Consider the following 15,970-nt stretch of genomic DNA (forward strand, 5'->3'; position numbering starts at 1 on the left):
CATTTCCTGTCATTCAGATAGAATATGCTTGATATTATTAAAATATCAGTGCCCTTCATTTTTTCATGACTGGTGGTACAACCCTTGTTCTTCATGCTCTTTGTATTTTATTCTTTTAAAAAATCTATTATCTTTGAAGATAACAAAAATAACTTTTTTTAAAAGCATGTAATTCAAAAGAGCAAAGATATAATATTTTTAGATGGTTTGGAATCATCCAGAAGACGAGGATAGATTGAGGTATGCCCTTAGCTACTTGGTCACTATGAATTCAGCTATGTCTTCATCCAGATAAGTTGTAAAATAAAATAAAAACCCCATGCAAAGCAAATACTCTACTGTTGAGCTGCAAGCCTTCCCCATAAAGGGGAACTGGAGACTGGAGAAAAGGAGGAGTATGGGAGTGTCAGCTAGACAAGTAACCACACACACAACTACAGACAAAACATTAAACTTATCCAAACATTCCAAACATTGTATCAAGGGGGGGAAATGCATAAATGAACAATGAGTCCTTGTTACACACTTTGGAAAGAATATATCAATAAATGCCAAGCATAAAGGATTGATTACATCAGCAGACTTGCAAAGTTAACAACAGCCTTCTTTAAACCTTGGAGGGAGTCAATGACATGATATGTAAAGAAAGAAAATCTGAAATATCAAGATAAGGTTCAGGATAACAAAAAGAAGTAAACAGAAGTTGGTCTACGTTCTGGTGAGGAATTAATGAAAGAAATCAAGGGAAACAGTTGATCATAAAATTTATCTCCAGTAATGCTGCCTCTGAGCACTGTACCATCTTGTGCTAGTTCGTCTACAAGTGTAACCTGCTAAACCCTATTGTACCAGTTTTCCAAAGTTAGCAAATGATCCCTTCTCCATAAGAAGGCAATCTCCATCAAGCTGCTACAAGGAAAAGGATTATTAATGCCTTAAATTTCTTTCTTTGCTCCTTGAAATAAGGCCAAGCCTGTAATATTCAGAATTTTAGAAATCATGTGGAACACACTGTCCCAAAACTAAATGGGTTATTATGTTAAAGGGGCTTGCTTTAGGGCAATGTAGTTTTCATCAACTCCTCCCCCAAAGATGTCCCGTATGTCATTGAAATTAAATAAGGTATTCCTTTGAATAAACTTCAGGAGTTCCCATGACGTCAGTTCTATATGTTCTGTTACCTGCTTATAAGTATCAGGTGGACCACCGGATTTCTAAGTCTATAAAATCAGTCACTTAACTCAAAGCACACATCAAATCCAAGTTGCACTGAACTTATTTTTAGCCCACGGATCAGCAATGTACAAGGAGAATAAAGAAAATCCATAGGGTATACATAGCAAAAGGTAGATTATTTATCTTGGCATCTTCTCCAAATCCATATTACCTTACAGTGTGAATATGTATGTGTGTTAGATTACTCTCTAGCTTTCCACATCTATAACTAATAAAGTTATTAGTATAATTTAGTCTGGCCAATTGGGAAGAATTCACAGTGACATCTTTTGCTGCACCAGGCTAAGACTGAATATGAAGAAAATTATTGAATTAACTGCATGACTTCAGTATCTGTCAGGTGTTTCCCTCCCCATCCACTACTCAGTTCACCATCTAGCTGGCATTGGCTCTACCAAAAGGTTATGGCACATCTAGGGGATGGGCCTGCAAGTGAGGAGATACTGGGTAGGCTGTGGCACTGATGCCTACCTGAAAGTGGCCCAAGGCCCATTGGTAGGTTATGGACCACTGTTTGGGAAGCAGTGCCTTACTTGGTCAGGAAGAACAAATGATCACAGGTAGGGACTCACCAGCAAGGGCTTCAACGCCAGACACTTCTTGAGCCCCAGAGCCTGGCAAAGGACTCAACAGTGGGCCAATTTCCCACTGTCCAGCAGGAGAAGTACATTTTGGCAGAAGAAGTAACACTGCAATGCTACATTACCACCTCAGGTATCTCCTTCAAGGGTAAATGGGAGGTGCATTGTTTCTGGGGCAACAGAAGAAGAGGTCTGCTGGAGCCATCTAGTTCAGCATCCTGTTCTCACACTTGGCCAACCACACTTGCCCCATTTGTGATTCCCAGCATCTGGTATATAGAGACATATTGCCTCTGACAGTGGATATAGGACATAACTTTTTAACATCTTTCAATATGAATTGTGTGAAATGCTTTTTAGTGTATTGAATCTTCAAACATTCAACTTCATTGGATGGCCATGAATTCTAGTATTACAGGGGATAAAAACTTTTATTTAGCCACTTTCTTCACATCATGCATAATGTTATACACCATCATCTCCCTCCCCACCCCTTACTCACCATTTTTCTAAACTAAGCAGACTGAAATGTTGTTGCTTCAAACCCTTGATTGTTTTGGTTGCTTTTTTCTGAAACTTTTCCAGTTCTACATCCTTTTTGCAGTGAGGCAGCTACAACTGTGCACAATATTCTATGTGTGGTCTCACTATAGATGACATTAAGATGTTGGCAGATTTATTTTCAATCCCTTTCCTAATGATCCCTAACATGGAAATCACTACTTTTCCAGTAGTTGTTAGGACTGGGGAATATATTGAAGTTCGCATTGCGATAACTGTTGACCTGGCAATATATCGCTAATCACAACATGTGTGGCAGCTGGGCGATATCTGGAAGCATTGCAATCTACCACTATGTCCAAAATAAGGATGAAACAATGCAGAGGCGAACAGGACAATGTCCTGGTAACTGCTACTACTTAGGGATGACGATATTATCAATCACCACACGGTCACTTTCATCAGCAGGCAAGCCAAAATGCATCCAGGCAGGTTTAGGGCTTCAAGCAACGGATCTGATTGCTTTGGCTAATCGTACTGAGGTGGAACTTCCTTCAACTGAGGGCAGAACAGAAGCTACCGGCGGCTTCGCCGGCTCTTACTGAGCAGACTCCGAGGAGACTTGCGCATGCTCACTGTTGACCCAGCGTATTATCTCGCTGACGCCTCGGCGCTCGCTCGCTCTCGATCCGGACTTGACGGAATTCTCCGAGCGCAGGAAGTGGGCGGGCAGGAAGGAAGGAAGCCCCTCCCTCGCCTTCCTTTTCTCCCTTAGTTCGATTGCGCGCGGGTTGTGTGTGACGTCATTCCCCCGGGCCCGGAAGTGGAACTCTCGAAATTCGCCTCTCGTCTGTGGAGCTGAGAGGAAAGGAAAGGGCGGGAAAAAGGGGGAAGGCAAAGCAAGGAAACGAGGGCGGGACAACCCTCCCTCCCCCCCGTTACAAAACAGTGAGGCGAGAAGCGGCGGCGCGTCTCCCGGTAACAAGCCTTGGCCACGCCCCCTCCCCTCCCCTCCACCGGGAAGGGCGGCAGCAGGTACGTTGCAGCCGTTGCGCCGAGGTTTGCGCGCGCCAACGGCCGCCCCCTTCCCTCGCTCCCCCCCCCCCCGCTGAGGAGAATGGCAGAGGCTCACCTCACCCCCCTCCCTCAGGTGTTGTGCGTGTGTCCGTGTGTGAGATAGGACTGACGGGTGGAGGCGGCGGAGGGGAAGCCGCCTCCCTTCCGCCGCGTGCTGCGTGGCCCTCAGCCGAGGGAGCGAGCTGCGACTGACCACAGGCAGCGGGGGCACCGTCCTCTTCCCTTCCCGCCTCTGAGGTGGCGGCAGCTCGCGTGTCCACCTCGGGCGGAGCGCCGCTGCCTTTGAGCGGTAGCTGCCCTCGCTCTTGTTCTTCCTCCTGGTTGGCTGGTGCGACCAGGAAGTACAAGGTGGCCGCCGCGTCAGAAATCACAGGAGTCCCTTTTCCTTTCAAGCTGCTTCGCCCACGTTGTTTCCTAGCTCTGGCGCTCTGCTCTGGGGGCGGGGAGAATTGGGCTTGTCGCTCAGAGAAAAAAGATCGCCAGGACCTTGGCCCCGGGAAGAGGGAGGGAGAGGGATGGCAGGAGCCTGTCACTGGCCTCTTTTAAAAAATGTGTTCCTCTTCACATTTGGCATATAGTCCGTGTTTGCTGCTCAGCCGATTGCCTTAAATGTATGCATAACAATCAGGATCTCGCTGCGCAGGGATGTTTTGCTGTTGTCACTTTTACTAGACAGCAGCTGGATTCCCCACACTATATCCTTCCCCCATGGGAATCCCTTTTTTCACCTGACAGTATGTAAATGCTGAGTCATCTTTTACTTCTTTTCCCAAACTTGGTTTGCATGTAAAAACATAAAAAATTGTCGTATATATGAAATTAAAACGCTCACCTGGTTTGTGTTCACCTTCTAGATTAGTCGTTTGAGCTCTGACCAAAATTTTCTAGCTAGTTTGGGTAGGTTATGTAGTATTGCTTAGCAACATGTGAGTTGCAGGTCTTTTGTGTTTCCCACAGTCTTGACTTTTTTTGGGGGGGGGGGTGGCAAAGAGTGCTAGCTTTTGGAAAGGTTGTGGCCAGAAATGTAGAGGCATTGCAAAGCTGACTTAAAAGGTTAGAGACTTGAAACAGGAGTCTGAGCAACAAATAACAGTCCTGTAGAACGTAGGGGGGGGGGGTTGTATGCCAGGGCTGTGAGGGTATATTTCACAGATGTCTGGACTTGCCACAGAAAATTGAGGCTGAGAAATGTACGCAGGCAAGCTTGCATAAAATAAATGCTGCACTTGGTCATTGTTGTTTTTGCATACACACACACACACATACACGCCCTTCATTATATCAGATTTCAGACTGGTGTGCAGCATAAACGCAAAACTCACAAGAAATGAGATCAACGTTTTAAACAGTCTGGACCATGCTAGATTAAATCAGTAAAATTAATTAAATTACTTGCAAGGTTGAGGTATTAATATCAGTATTTACCAGCAGCTGTTACCTTTTAATATATTGCTGCCTACTGCTTCTGAACTCCCTCACCCATTTACATTGTTTGATGTCAAAGAGTTTGTATACATGCTTAACTGCTGTCTGTTGAGAGGGAATGTCAAGATATTAACTAAAATAGTGCAGATACTTGAAAGCAAGTCAGGTATTTATAATGGTCAACTGACTAATAAGATAAAATTAAAAGTATAAAATATAAAATCACAGTTGCAATAAAAGCAAGCTAATATTAACTGTTTTGTGGTGTATTTTTCTGACCTTATTAAGAAAACTGCAAGAAAACTGCCCTGGGTTAGAGGAATAAGGTTTCTTCTAATCTATTGGCACACAACACATTTTCTTAACCTTTCCCTGACCTATGACAAAACAATTGGGTGTTTTACTACCCCAATCTGCTAACATTGACTGGTGTAGTAAACACACACCCCAAGGACAAAATTCATTTTATGCTACAAATGGTTTTTTGTTTCCAGAAGGAAAATGGTATGTGGTTAGTGGCTGAAATTTAGGGACCTAAAGGTGAGAATTTCTGTCAGTATCCTAGAAGAAATACCCTGTAGGTCTACTTAATGTGTGAATTGCACAATGAAAAGTGTGCTGTGGGAGGCCCACAAATTGGATGAATGAGAAAGAATTTAAAGGTTGGAAAAGGAGCTGATATAGTTGAGACAAAAATATGGAAGGCTAGGGTGCAAATTCTGAAGCTAATGTTGATCATCACGATCCTGCTCTGCTATAGGATCTCAAGCTTTAGCTAACCGAGTGTTGAGGCCTGGCACAGTCACAGCTGTGGCCAGAAGGCGAGAGCACTACAGCTTTGTGTCACGGATATTGTGGGACTGGAGATGGACAGAGTCAAGGAAGAGTGGGAGTGGGTAAAAGATGGAAAAACAAGGTTAGAAGAAAAGGGCTGTAAATGGAAATTCATATTGGATATTTCCAGTCTTACAGAAGAAGCTGGCAAAAGGCTGCGGGATGAATACAGGTTTAAAGGGTGAGCAAGATTAAGGATATGAGCTGGGGATTACTGCAGGAAGAGAATTGAAACCCTGCAGACTTGGGGCTAGGTATATATGCATGGCATCACAATCATTCCTATTTGGTTAAGACATTGCTCTTAGAGCACAGGCACATTCTGTTCCATTGGAAGGTGCCGTCCTGCTCAGCTTGCAGATAATATTGTATCTTTTTCTCAATTAAAAAAAGGATTTTAGCTTTTATGGAGCGGCTCCAAGAACTTCTGGATAAAACAGATTATCTAGATTGCTTCCAGTCTGGCTTGTGACTTGGCATAGAAACTTTATTGGTCACCTTTGGTTATGTTCTGTGCCAGGAGATAGATAAAGGAAATGTGACCCTATTTTCTTGAATCTCCAACTGACTGTAGTATCCTTCTAGACCATCTTGAAGGGAAGGGAATTGGAGCACAGTGTTGATGTGTATCTGCTCATTCCTGCAGATAGGACTCAGAAGGTGGCTGCTGGGGAACGGCTGCTGTTCCCCTTGGTTTACGAGGTTTGGCAAGGTTAAGGTTAAGTTTTGTGCTCATACTACAAGAAAAGGTCTAGAGATTTGAATACAATCTCATCATGATGCTTATGACACCCAGCTCTCTCTCTAATTTTCACTTGATTCTAAAGAGGCAGTTGGTAGATGTGAAAGCCTGGAAAAGGTGAAGTAAGCTGCATCTTAATCTAGACAAAACAGAAGTACTGCTGGTGGTGAGACCATCTGATTTCAGTTTGGATTTACAGACTATCTTGGAAATTGCAATTTGTACAAAATGCTACATCTAGGTTACTGATGGTTGCTAGGTGCTTAAATTGCCATATAGTGGATTTCCCATGACTTATATTAGCTGGTAGTTTGTTTCAGGGTTCAATTCAAGGTACTGGTATTAAACTTTAAAGCAAAACATCTTGGGACTTGGACATCTTTCCCCCATCTTTCCCAGTGGCAGCAGAAGGCCCCATTAGCTAAAGTGGTGCTTTCAGGTTAAGAACGGACCTCCAGAATGAATTAAGTTCTTAACCCGAGGTACTATTTCTGGGTTAGTGGAGTCTGTAACCTGAAGCATATGCAACATGAAGCGTATGTAACCCGAGGTACCACTGTACAGCTAATGACAACCAGAGCTTGATTATTCTTTTAGGTGGTTCCTATCCTGTGAAATGCCTTGCCAAACAGTTTGTGCCAAGTCCTGTCACTGTATGTTTTCAAGCTGCTGGTAAAGGCCTGGCTGTTGAAAATGACCTTTGGCTGATCATTTTCCTGTTTGTGCTTTGCTGTGTTGGAATTATTACTGTGTTTTTTGTTGCAATGGTTTCTGTAATTGGTTTTAACTTGAGGATTGTTTCATATTAGAAATATTGTTCTGTTGTTTTTTGTTTTGGCTATTTTAGAGACTGCAAGGTAGAGTACCTTAGGTGAGATACAATAAATTAAATACAGTTTTACACTGCTGATCATTTTCAAGAAACATTCTGAAGTGGAACCAAACTGACTGCAAATTCTGAACTTTCTTTAATTTTTCAGCTCATCCTCCCAAGATTGATGCATGTTCCCTCCATTATTTTAATCTGGCTGAGAATTTGGATAAGCATGGCACAGCTTCAACAGGGAGGTCCTGATGAAAAAGAGAAGACTACAGCATTAAAGGGTACAAATTAATTTGGAACTTCTCCTCCATAGGCACTCCGTAGACTTTGCTCTGATGAACTATAATTGTGTGATTAGTGAAACAGGTGAGCAAGTGCAAATGAGTGCAACCCACATTCTCAGCTGTTATACATTTCTTACCACTGCCTGTCTAGGTTTCTTTTTTCTTTCTCTGGAAAAGGAAGCCTATACACACAGTGGGAATGCTGTTACCTGTATACAGAGATGTGAACAACGCACCCCCTAGTCTTTCCTGCCAAATCCGGAAATGGAAAAACTGGGAAATCTGGGGAAACTAAAATACAATGTTGTATACAATATTCTATTTTCCAAATGATGAGTAAAATATTTCTTCAAAACAGTGTTTTAAATAATATTGTTATACCCAGTTCACATTGCTACAAAACTCTTAGAGCCTAGATTCAGTGATGTGCATTGTAGTCAGGCATATCCAGAGATGAAGTGAGATGGCACAAAGGTGTTTGGGGCATATTAGAGGTGAAATGGGATTTCTACAAGGTGCCAGGTTGAAGCAGGGACCCTTGATGCACTTGGTGGCACCTTGTTAATGTGGACATCAGAATAATACTGCAGTCAGATGTCTGCTGAAAAAGTAGTGAGTGGTATTCAACAAAGTTTTACTCAGAGTAGACCAAATGAAACTAATCGACCATAGTCATGTTTATTAATTCCAGTGGGTCTGTTCTGAGCAAAACTTAGCTAACTGTCACCCAGAGTATCTAAGTTTACAATAATGCCATAACAAAACTGGTTTCAGATTATAATAGCATGGAGAAATGTGAGAAGGGGGGTGGGAATATGTGTCCTTCCTTGCATGAGCAAAGTTCTCTAGTTCCAATTTCTTGACTTGTGATATTACCCATGTTAATATAGGTTCTCTACATGAACATCTGGAGTAAATGGATGCACATCCTGACACTGACAGTGTATGTGTCATTGTGGATGCATTTTATCAATGAATCCAAGTCATATTGAACATCTTTTACTTTAGTCAGTATGGGACCAATATGCTCCATGTTTCCTGTTACATATGCTATGGAAATGAAAAGTGTGTGGGCCATGCTGACATGCGATAGTGAAAAGCAAATGCTTTTCTCTCCCTCCCTGCCCCAAATATCTTAAGTTACAAATAAGCCACACTCATGATTGCATAGTGTGCGTGAAATTCTATGCTTCAGCACTGGTGCAAAAAGCAAAGCAAAACTAACGGAAACAAAACAATACAGAGTGATTGGCTATTGCTTAAACCTCATCCTTTGCAACTCCACTGTCACCTATCAATCACAATATTGTGACTGGTAATATCTGATAATACAACTATACAGAAGACACCAGCCAAAGTGTGACCGCAGAAATTGCTCAGTGCTTTCCAACAACCTGGTCAAAGCCTTCTCCCCAAGTGAATGTTGAAACACACTCCTAGGAAGAGCCCACTGTGTTCCCACCCACAGTAGATGCTTCCATGGCCCACTGTGTATAAGAACAGCAAATAATAACTTAGTGTATGGGTTCAGCATGCAGACCTCTGGATTATTCATGTGGGCCTTCTACTTACTAAGTGGGCTGCGCATTTTTGCCATTTTGGTGTGTAGGACTGACACTTTGTTTGATGATCAGATCTGAGCTAAGCCATCAACCCCTGCTACATTACTAACTTCACATGTTTCTGTTTGCTCTGACAGTGTCCTTCCAGATTAGTGGTTATGCCAACAATACTTTCCACTGGTAAATTCACTATGTTCCATGTGTTTTCCACAGCAAAGCAAAATTTTATAGTGACTGATCCTTTTTCTTCCCAGTAAGGATTAGTTTGGGGTAGCATCACTCTGTAAATAGGAGTGAGGAAACCTCTGCTGCTTTCCCCCCAAAATAACAGATTCCTCGGAAAACATTTCAGATGTGTTACCATTTGCCCTTTGGCAATGTAGAAGACTGTACTGCCTTGATTTTGAAATTACAAGAATAGTAGAAATGAAAAGTTGGACAGTTTCTTAGTAAGTTTCATTCAAAAGTACTTCTTTGTTGTCTCTGGCAGCCTTCACATTGCTTCAGTTACTCTTGCATTATCACTCCCTCCAATAGCAAACTTTGTGGTTGAGTGTTGGCAGATATGGAGCCAAAATGAGTCAACTGAGAAAGAAGAGGAAGGTAACAACTAATCTTTGGGGAAAACCTGAAGTTGGGCATGATGATACACTGCAACACTTTGCTGCTGGTTCCTCTTGTTATGATCAAATGATCTATATATGTAGAAACCTGTTATTGGGATGGATTAATAATTGTCCAGCTTAATCTAATATTATCTGTTATTCAAAGGAGTACTGAAATCCGAATAAAAACTTGTTCAATGCATTCTAGAATACATTTTTTTTAAAAGACACTTAAAAAAGAAGAAGGGCGAGTAAATTAACTGAATTTGCATCTACAGAAAGACAAATTTCTTCCCCACCCTTTTTCAGATTTGTTGTCTAGAATAGACTTGGATGAACTGATGAAAAAAGATGAGCCACCTCTTGAGTTTCCTGATACACTTGAAGGATTTGAATATGCTTTTAATGAAAGTAAGTAATGAATGCTGTAAGAACTCATTTAGAAGTGATTGAATATTAATATTTCCCCCCAGAACTTTGATTCATAGCTTGCTGTTTGATTCTGATTTCTTTGTACAACTGTTTTAAACAATGCAACTAAAGTAATAGTCTCAAATATTCAAATACATCCTGTTTTCATCTGATCACAAATAACACATTTTATGTTGCCGTAGTTTTTCCTTGGGCCATTCTAAACATAGGAACACAGTTGCTCAGAATGGTAGTGGTGCCTCATTGAAAATTTCTGTTCAATTTTTTCCAAGCCAATGGTTCCCAAGCTTTTTCAGGCCACTGCCCTCTTGGTTCTGTAAACTCATCATCAGTGCCCCCTACTGAACACTATCAAAAGCCTTATTCAGAATAGTGGTTTTCACAACCCATTAAGAAAGATAATAACACAATAAAAGCAATACAGTAACAAGTAATTTCACATTTACTCAAAATTCTAATTCAGTAAAATTGATTAACTTGATCTAGTGATATCAACTTTCCTAAGTGATAGTCATTTGCACACCGAGCGCCTCCCTGCCATGCTCTTGCCTACTAGTACCCTGTAAGTAATCTCATTAGCCCCCAGGGGGTGGTAGCGCCCACTTTGGGAAACACTTTTCTAACAAGTTAGTTTGTAGGTAGCCTGCTTAACTTCTGTGTTTGTTGTTGTTCTTATATATTTATACCCCACATTTTTCCATGACGGACTCTAGGTGACTTACATTTAAAATAAGAAAACACAGCTGAAAACATAGTGGGGGAAATAATAACAAATCCATCATCATGATCATCATCATCTTAATTATTTACTATATATTACTATGTAATGTATTATAATGCAATATATTTGGAATCAGGATATTGTGCTGTCATAGCAGCTGTGATCTCAAACATAGCTCAAAGCAAATCTAGTTGATTTGAATGAGAATTGTTTCCAGAGTTGCCATGAACCTGACCCATGTCTAGCTTTGCATGCATGCAATTGCTCACTGGAAATAAATGAAGCAGCTTTTGGAAGTAATTTATTTATTTGTTTATTTTATTAAGTTTGTATATAGCCCTTTATCTGTAGATCTCAGAGTAGTCCACAACATAAAAATACAAGATAAAAACACAAAATAATAAAATAGGGGGTCCACAAATTAATATACCCCATCCCTGCACACCCTTCCACAAACACATTTAAAAGGGTATAGGATGTTAATCAGTACAAAGCCTGGTTGAAGAACATTTTTGCTTGGCGTCTAAAGGTGTATAATGAAGGCACCAGCTGAACCTCCCTGGGGAGAGCATTCCACAAGTTGAGAGAGCTTTTTGTTTGCAACAAAATTCTTGTGCTATTAGAAGATGGTTGGAGTAATGGCAATTTATGCTGCTGCTTACTCTTTAAGAATACAAAGCATGTAAGTCTCAGAGTTGCCCCTGGAGCGAAAATCTTAAGTGGTTTTCATCATACTTTGTATTAGATCTCATATGGAAGCCAGATTTTTGGAACACTGTAAAAGGCAAGATTGTCACCTTAGACAAGGCGCATGTAGTCTTGCAAGGGTTCAACTATGTTTCAGCTGCTTAAATTGAGCTGTTGTGCGGCCATGTTCAACAAGTTTATAATTTGTCCATGGTTTAAATTTACATTTAAAAGTACAAAACACACCCAAGAACTGTTTACTGAATTAACCCCCCCCCCTTTTTAATTGCTTTTGTTTAGGAAACTAATTAAGGCTTTGATGTTGTCAACCGTAAGTTGCCCAACTTTGAAGTGGAATTGTGCAGTTCATGCTAGCTAGCCCAAGGGCCTGGCTCAGGAAAGTTCCTCAGCCTTAAGCCTGGGAGAATTGTATAGTCACTGAACTAATCCAAAAGACTCTTACCACACTATAAAAAGAGTCTTCTGCCTTCTGTGTAACTTATCTTTGACTTAATAGGTTGTTAAGCAGATGTCCTAATGGGCTTTTTTTTTATTCCTAATGGTCAGTTAATTAGGAGACTAAAGTCTTAGACAAGCCCTAAAAGGGTAAGCCTGTGAAGCTCTGGCCTTGGCAGAAAAAGCCCCTACCATACTTGGCAGAAAAAGCCCCTACCATACTAGGAAACACTGCAAACTTCTAAGGCTATGTATACCAAAGGGGCCTGCCTTAAGCCTGTCCTGTTCTGTCCTTAAGCTAGTTTAAAAGCACCTCTGTATATATTTATTTTTAATCTCTGGTATTGCATCTGTTTCAGGACTTGAGGTTTGATGCAGTAAGCAAGTTCCAAGAGGAAGGCTGAAATGCTATACACATTTACTAGGAAATAATTGCTGTGGAACCCACTAGGTCATTTCATCATAAATATAATAAGATTCCACTACGCAGTATTAGCTTTATCTGTCATTGAAAGCCAGCAAGGAAGTACCTTTGGGGAGGGTTTAAATTACTTTTCCAAGTAGTCCACATCCAGGTGGTGTGTGTGTGCCTATTCTAAGATGGTAGTTAAAAATGTTTTTAATGTAACATAGTTTGGCCCTGAGCTTCTATAAGCAGCAAATATATGGAGCACTTTGTATGAGGATCCAAAGTGGAAGGGAGTAAGCATAGGAAATGTGCAGTATGTAAGTTAAGTAAATTCCATGCCATTCAGGTTCAAAATTTGTATTTTGAGTTGTAGTCAGATAACAACAGGAAGTGTAAAAATGGACTATTGATGTACACCCACAAATCCAATTCTTTCTGGGGTTAGGCCATACCAGCTGAAGCTTCTACACCTTCCATAAGCAGCCTTGTACAAAGCACATGTCTTGATATCCTTAGGGGATATTGCAAAGCAGAAATCTGACAAGAGAGCTGTAGCTTTCTCCCTAGAAATCTTAATGCTACATGTGAAATAGAAATCTGTCATAACCATTGCTATCCAGCTGACTATCACTGAGTTGAGTGTCCTGATAAGTCATAGAAATAAAGGCTGTCTACAACCATAACATGTGTGTGTGTGGGGGGGGGGTTGGCCCTAAAACACGTGGCTTGTAAAAGACAGCATACTGAAAGATGTGTATTACTCTTGACATGAAGTAGTTCCTATATTCTGAATAAGAAAACAACCCAAAACCTTGATCTTCTTAATATTGTCTCATACCTTCCAATTTTATGGGGAAAAGCTTTTCTTTAAATGTAGTCATTTATGCAACACTTAGCTTTTTAATACCCTGATGACTTTCATAGGAAGGTACTTAGAAACCAAAAGTGTCATGAAAGTGATGCTATTTGAAAGGAGTGGTTCAACTTTTACTTTTCAGCTTCTTATTTTTAGAGCAGTACAATCTCTACTGTTTCCTTTCTAGAGTGCACATTTAATAGTGTAGGTCTGATTGCTAAGATGACTTGAAATCTGAATATGAATGTATGATATAGACTTTGAGTAGAATTGTTAAGGACAAGTGAACACATCCCTGTTCCCACTGCCATCAAATTGGCATGTTTGGCTGGAATTTTTCATGTGTGCACTAATGCATTTTGACTATTGATTATGTTTCTGTATTTGAAGGAAAGGGGTGTGTCTTATTCTGATTTGCAAAGCAATAATGAAATTTTAGTAAGTGATTGTTTCAGTGACGCTTAAGAGAACTCGAAAATACACTACAATTCTTACTAGACAATATGCTGTGATTTCCTTAGGGACAGAGGCACTTCACCAATAACCAGCCTTAAAAATGAGCATAGAAACTGTGTAGAATTAAAAAAATTAGAAGCCTTGGACGAAGCATAGAGTATGATATGCCATGAAGAAAGGGATAATGTGACCTGAGATATTGGATAGGAAGTTGGGGAGGATCATTCCCCCTGGAGGTTAGTAACTGGGAAAAGTACATTGAAACTGAGGTAATGACAGTGCTGAGAAAGAAAACTACTTTGATTTCTCTCTATTCACGCTAGTAATTAGTATATTCACAGGCAGAGATACTGCAGATAACACAAAGTTCTCACTTATTTTGAGGCTTCAAGACTTTTCCAAGCAAATAATAAAAAAGACTTTCATGTACAAAACTGTCTTTGCTGGGGCAAAGAAAAAAATAATTAACCTTTATCTTTCCCATTAAGATAATTTCTAGTAATTTAAACCCTGCTTTTTACATTCAGATATTTCAGTATTTGGAGTAATAAGTCTTAGATACTCTTTTAATAATCTTTTTTCTTTCAAATTTCATTGTGACTAAAATGTTTTTCAGAGAAAACATTTGGCAGTTTCTAGCATTTCTGCTCTCTACTATTTTTGCATTTCCTTTGATCTTTGAACTTATCTTGTCATGTATTAACCTACTTTGATATTATCAGTAATTAGGTACCATCTGAAGAGAACAGTAATGCATGAAAATAGTTATGGTTTGCACAAAGTTAATGTAATTATAGTATTCCCATATTTTGAGACTGCTTAGATTTCACCTGTACTTGTTTTCCCATTTAAATGCAGTGTGTCAGTTAAGTTACTTTTTTGTCTAGCTGCTTTACACATTTTTTAAGATACAAAGATGTAGGGAAACATTAGTATAAGCTATACACATTGCTAATTGATACAATAGCATTGTGAACATTGCCCTATAGTCTGAGATCCACAGTGTTCAATATTAGCATGGTACATGCTATTCAGATTTGGATTAGGATGGCTTCCTTAATTATCAAATCTTATATGGGAAATTCAGCTTCGGTCAAATATGTAGGAGCACTGAAAAATAAATGCTGGGGTTTTTTTGTAAAGCATTTCATTTTCTCTATACCTGCTGTGAATCTGATCTAGAAATGTGTGCTTATTATAGTATTGCCCATCTTCTTTGAATGTCCTCATAGAATTAGATTCTGAGAATTGGAAGGATGCTCACTGTAGGGAATTTCCTGTACCCTCCTCAGCTTCTCGACCCTTCTGCAAGGTGGTTTTGTCAGATTTTCCTGATTACCCTTTGCCCAGCACTCACTCATGTCCCATCCCAGGTCCTTCTGAAAGATCCTCCAGCTATCAGGAGTGGCTTTTCTAGAAGAGGAGGAGATGGGGAAGTCTTTTTGCTCATGGTTTTCAGCATTCAACCCATGAATACTTCTGCACAGTGAACAGTTTTATTTTTCCACAGTGAACTATTCTCTCCACTTATAAAGCTCATGTTCTGAATCTAATATTGTTTCTTTTGTAGAGGGACAGTTAAGACATATAAAAACGGGAGAGCCATTTGTTTTTAACTACCGTGAAGATTTGCACAGATGGAACCAAAAGCGCTATGAAGCTCTTGGAGAGGTATATATTATATACAAGCAATATATAGCTGTGTATACGTTTGTGTTTGTATTTGTTGTGTAGCATATTAACATTGTACTTGGTTAAATGAGTGAGAGGGGAAAGTTCAGTACAGTGGTACCTTGGTTCTCGAATGAAATCTGTTCTGGAAGCCCGTTCAGCTTCTGAAACATTCAAAAACCAAGCCGCAGCTTCCCCTTGGTTGCAAGAGCTTCTTGCACTCAGTAGAAGCCGTGTCGCATGTTCAGGTTCTGAAAAACGTTTGAAAATTGAAGCATTTATTTCCAGGTTTGGGGCGTTCGAAAACCGAAACGTACCACAACGGAGGTGTTCAGGAACTGAGGTTCCACTGCATTTTAAATTGAAGGAAATGATGGAAATAAATGGCCTTGTAAGCAGAGGTAAACTGACCCATCGGGAACATAGCTGTCCTGCTCTAAATGTGTAGCAACCATACAATGTGGTATGGGCAGTTACCTAGCTGAGTATATCTGATAAGCAAGAAAAGGTGTCCTATCCTTTATTGATTGTCCTTTAGGAACACTTGCCCTGTGCTTGCAACAAAATACCTACAAGTATGTATAAGGTGGAGTTGTCCATTTCAGTATGATA

The 15,970-nt window shown here is 40.3% G+C and overlaps 1 protein-coding gene across 8 annotated transcripts in view; it reads left to right on the forward strand.

The window, feature by feature from the left end:
- Positions 1-2,676: 2,676 nt before the first annotated feature.
- Positions 2,677-15,970, forward strand: part of ARB2A (ARB2 cotranscriptional regulator A) — a 201,303-nt gene continuing 188,009 nt past the window's right edge. For 3 of the 8 annotated variants that reach the window (XM_083404187.1, XM_083404188.1, XM_083404190.1), the window contains exons 1-4: positions 3,416-3,468; positions 7,377-7,500; positions 9,980-10,081; positions 15,258-15,358. In XM_083404187.1, coding sequence (XP_083260313.1) covers positions 3,436-3,468; positions 7,377-7,500; positions 9,980-10,081; positions 15,258-15,358 — 360 coding nt within the window. In that variant the 5' untranslated portion in view covers positions 3,416-3,435. Of the gene's footprint in view, positions 3,354-3,413; positions 3,469-7,376; positions 7,586-9,979; positions 10,082-15,257; positions 15,359-15,970 lie in introns of those variants that run through there. The other 5 variants (XM_083404186.1, XM_083404191.1, XM_083404189.1 and 2 more) reach the window with 5 other exon arrangements.

Source organism: Podarcis tiliguerta (genome assembly GCF_965153285.1).
Source record: "Podarcis tiliguerta genome assembly, chromosome: 11".
Classification (NCBI taxonomy): Eukaryota; Metazoa; Chordata; class Lepidosauria; order Squamata; family Lacertidae; genus Podarcis; species Podarcis tiliguerta.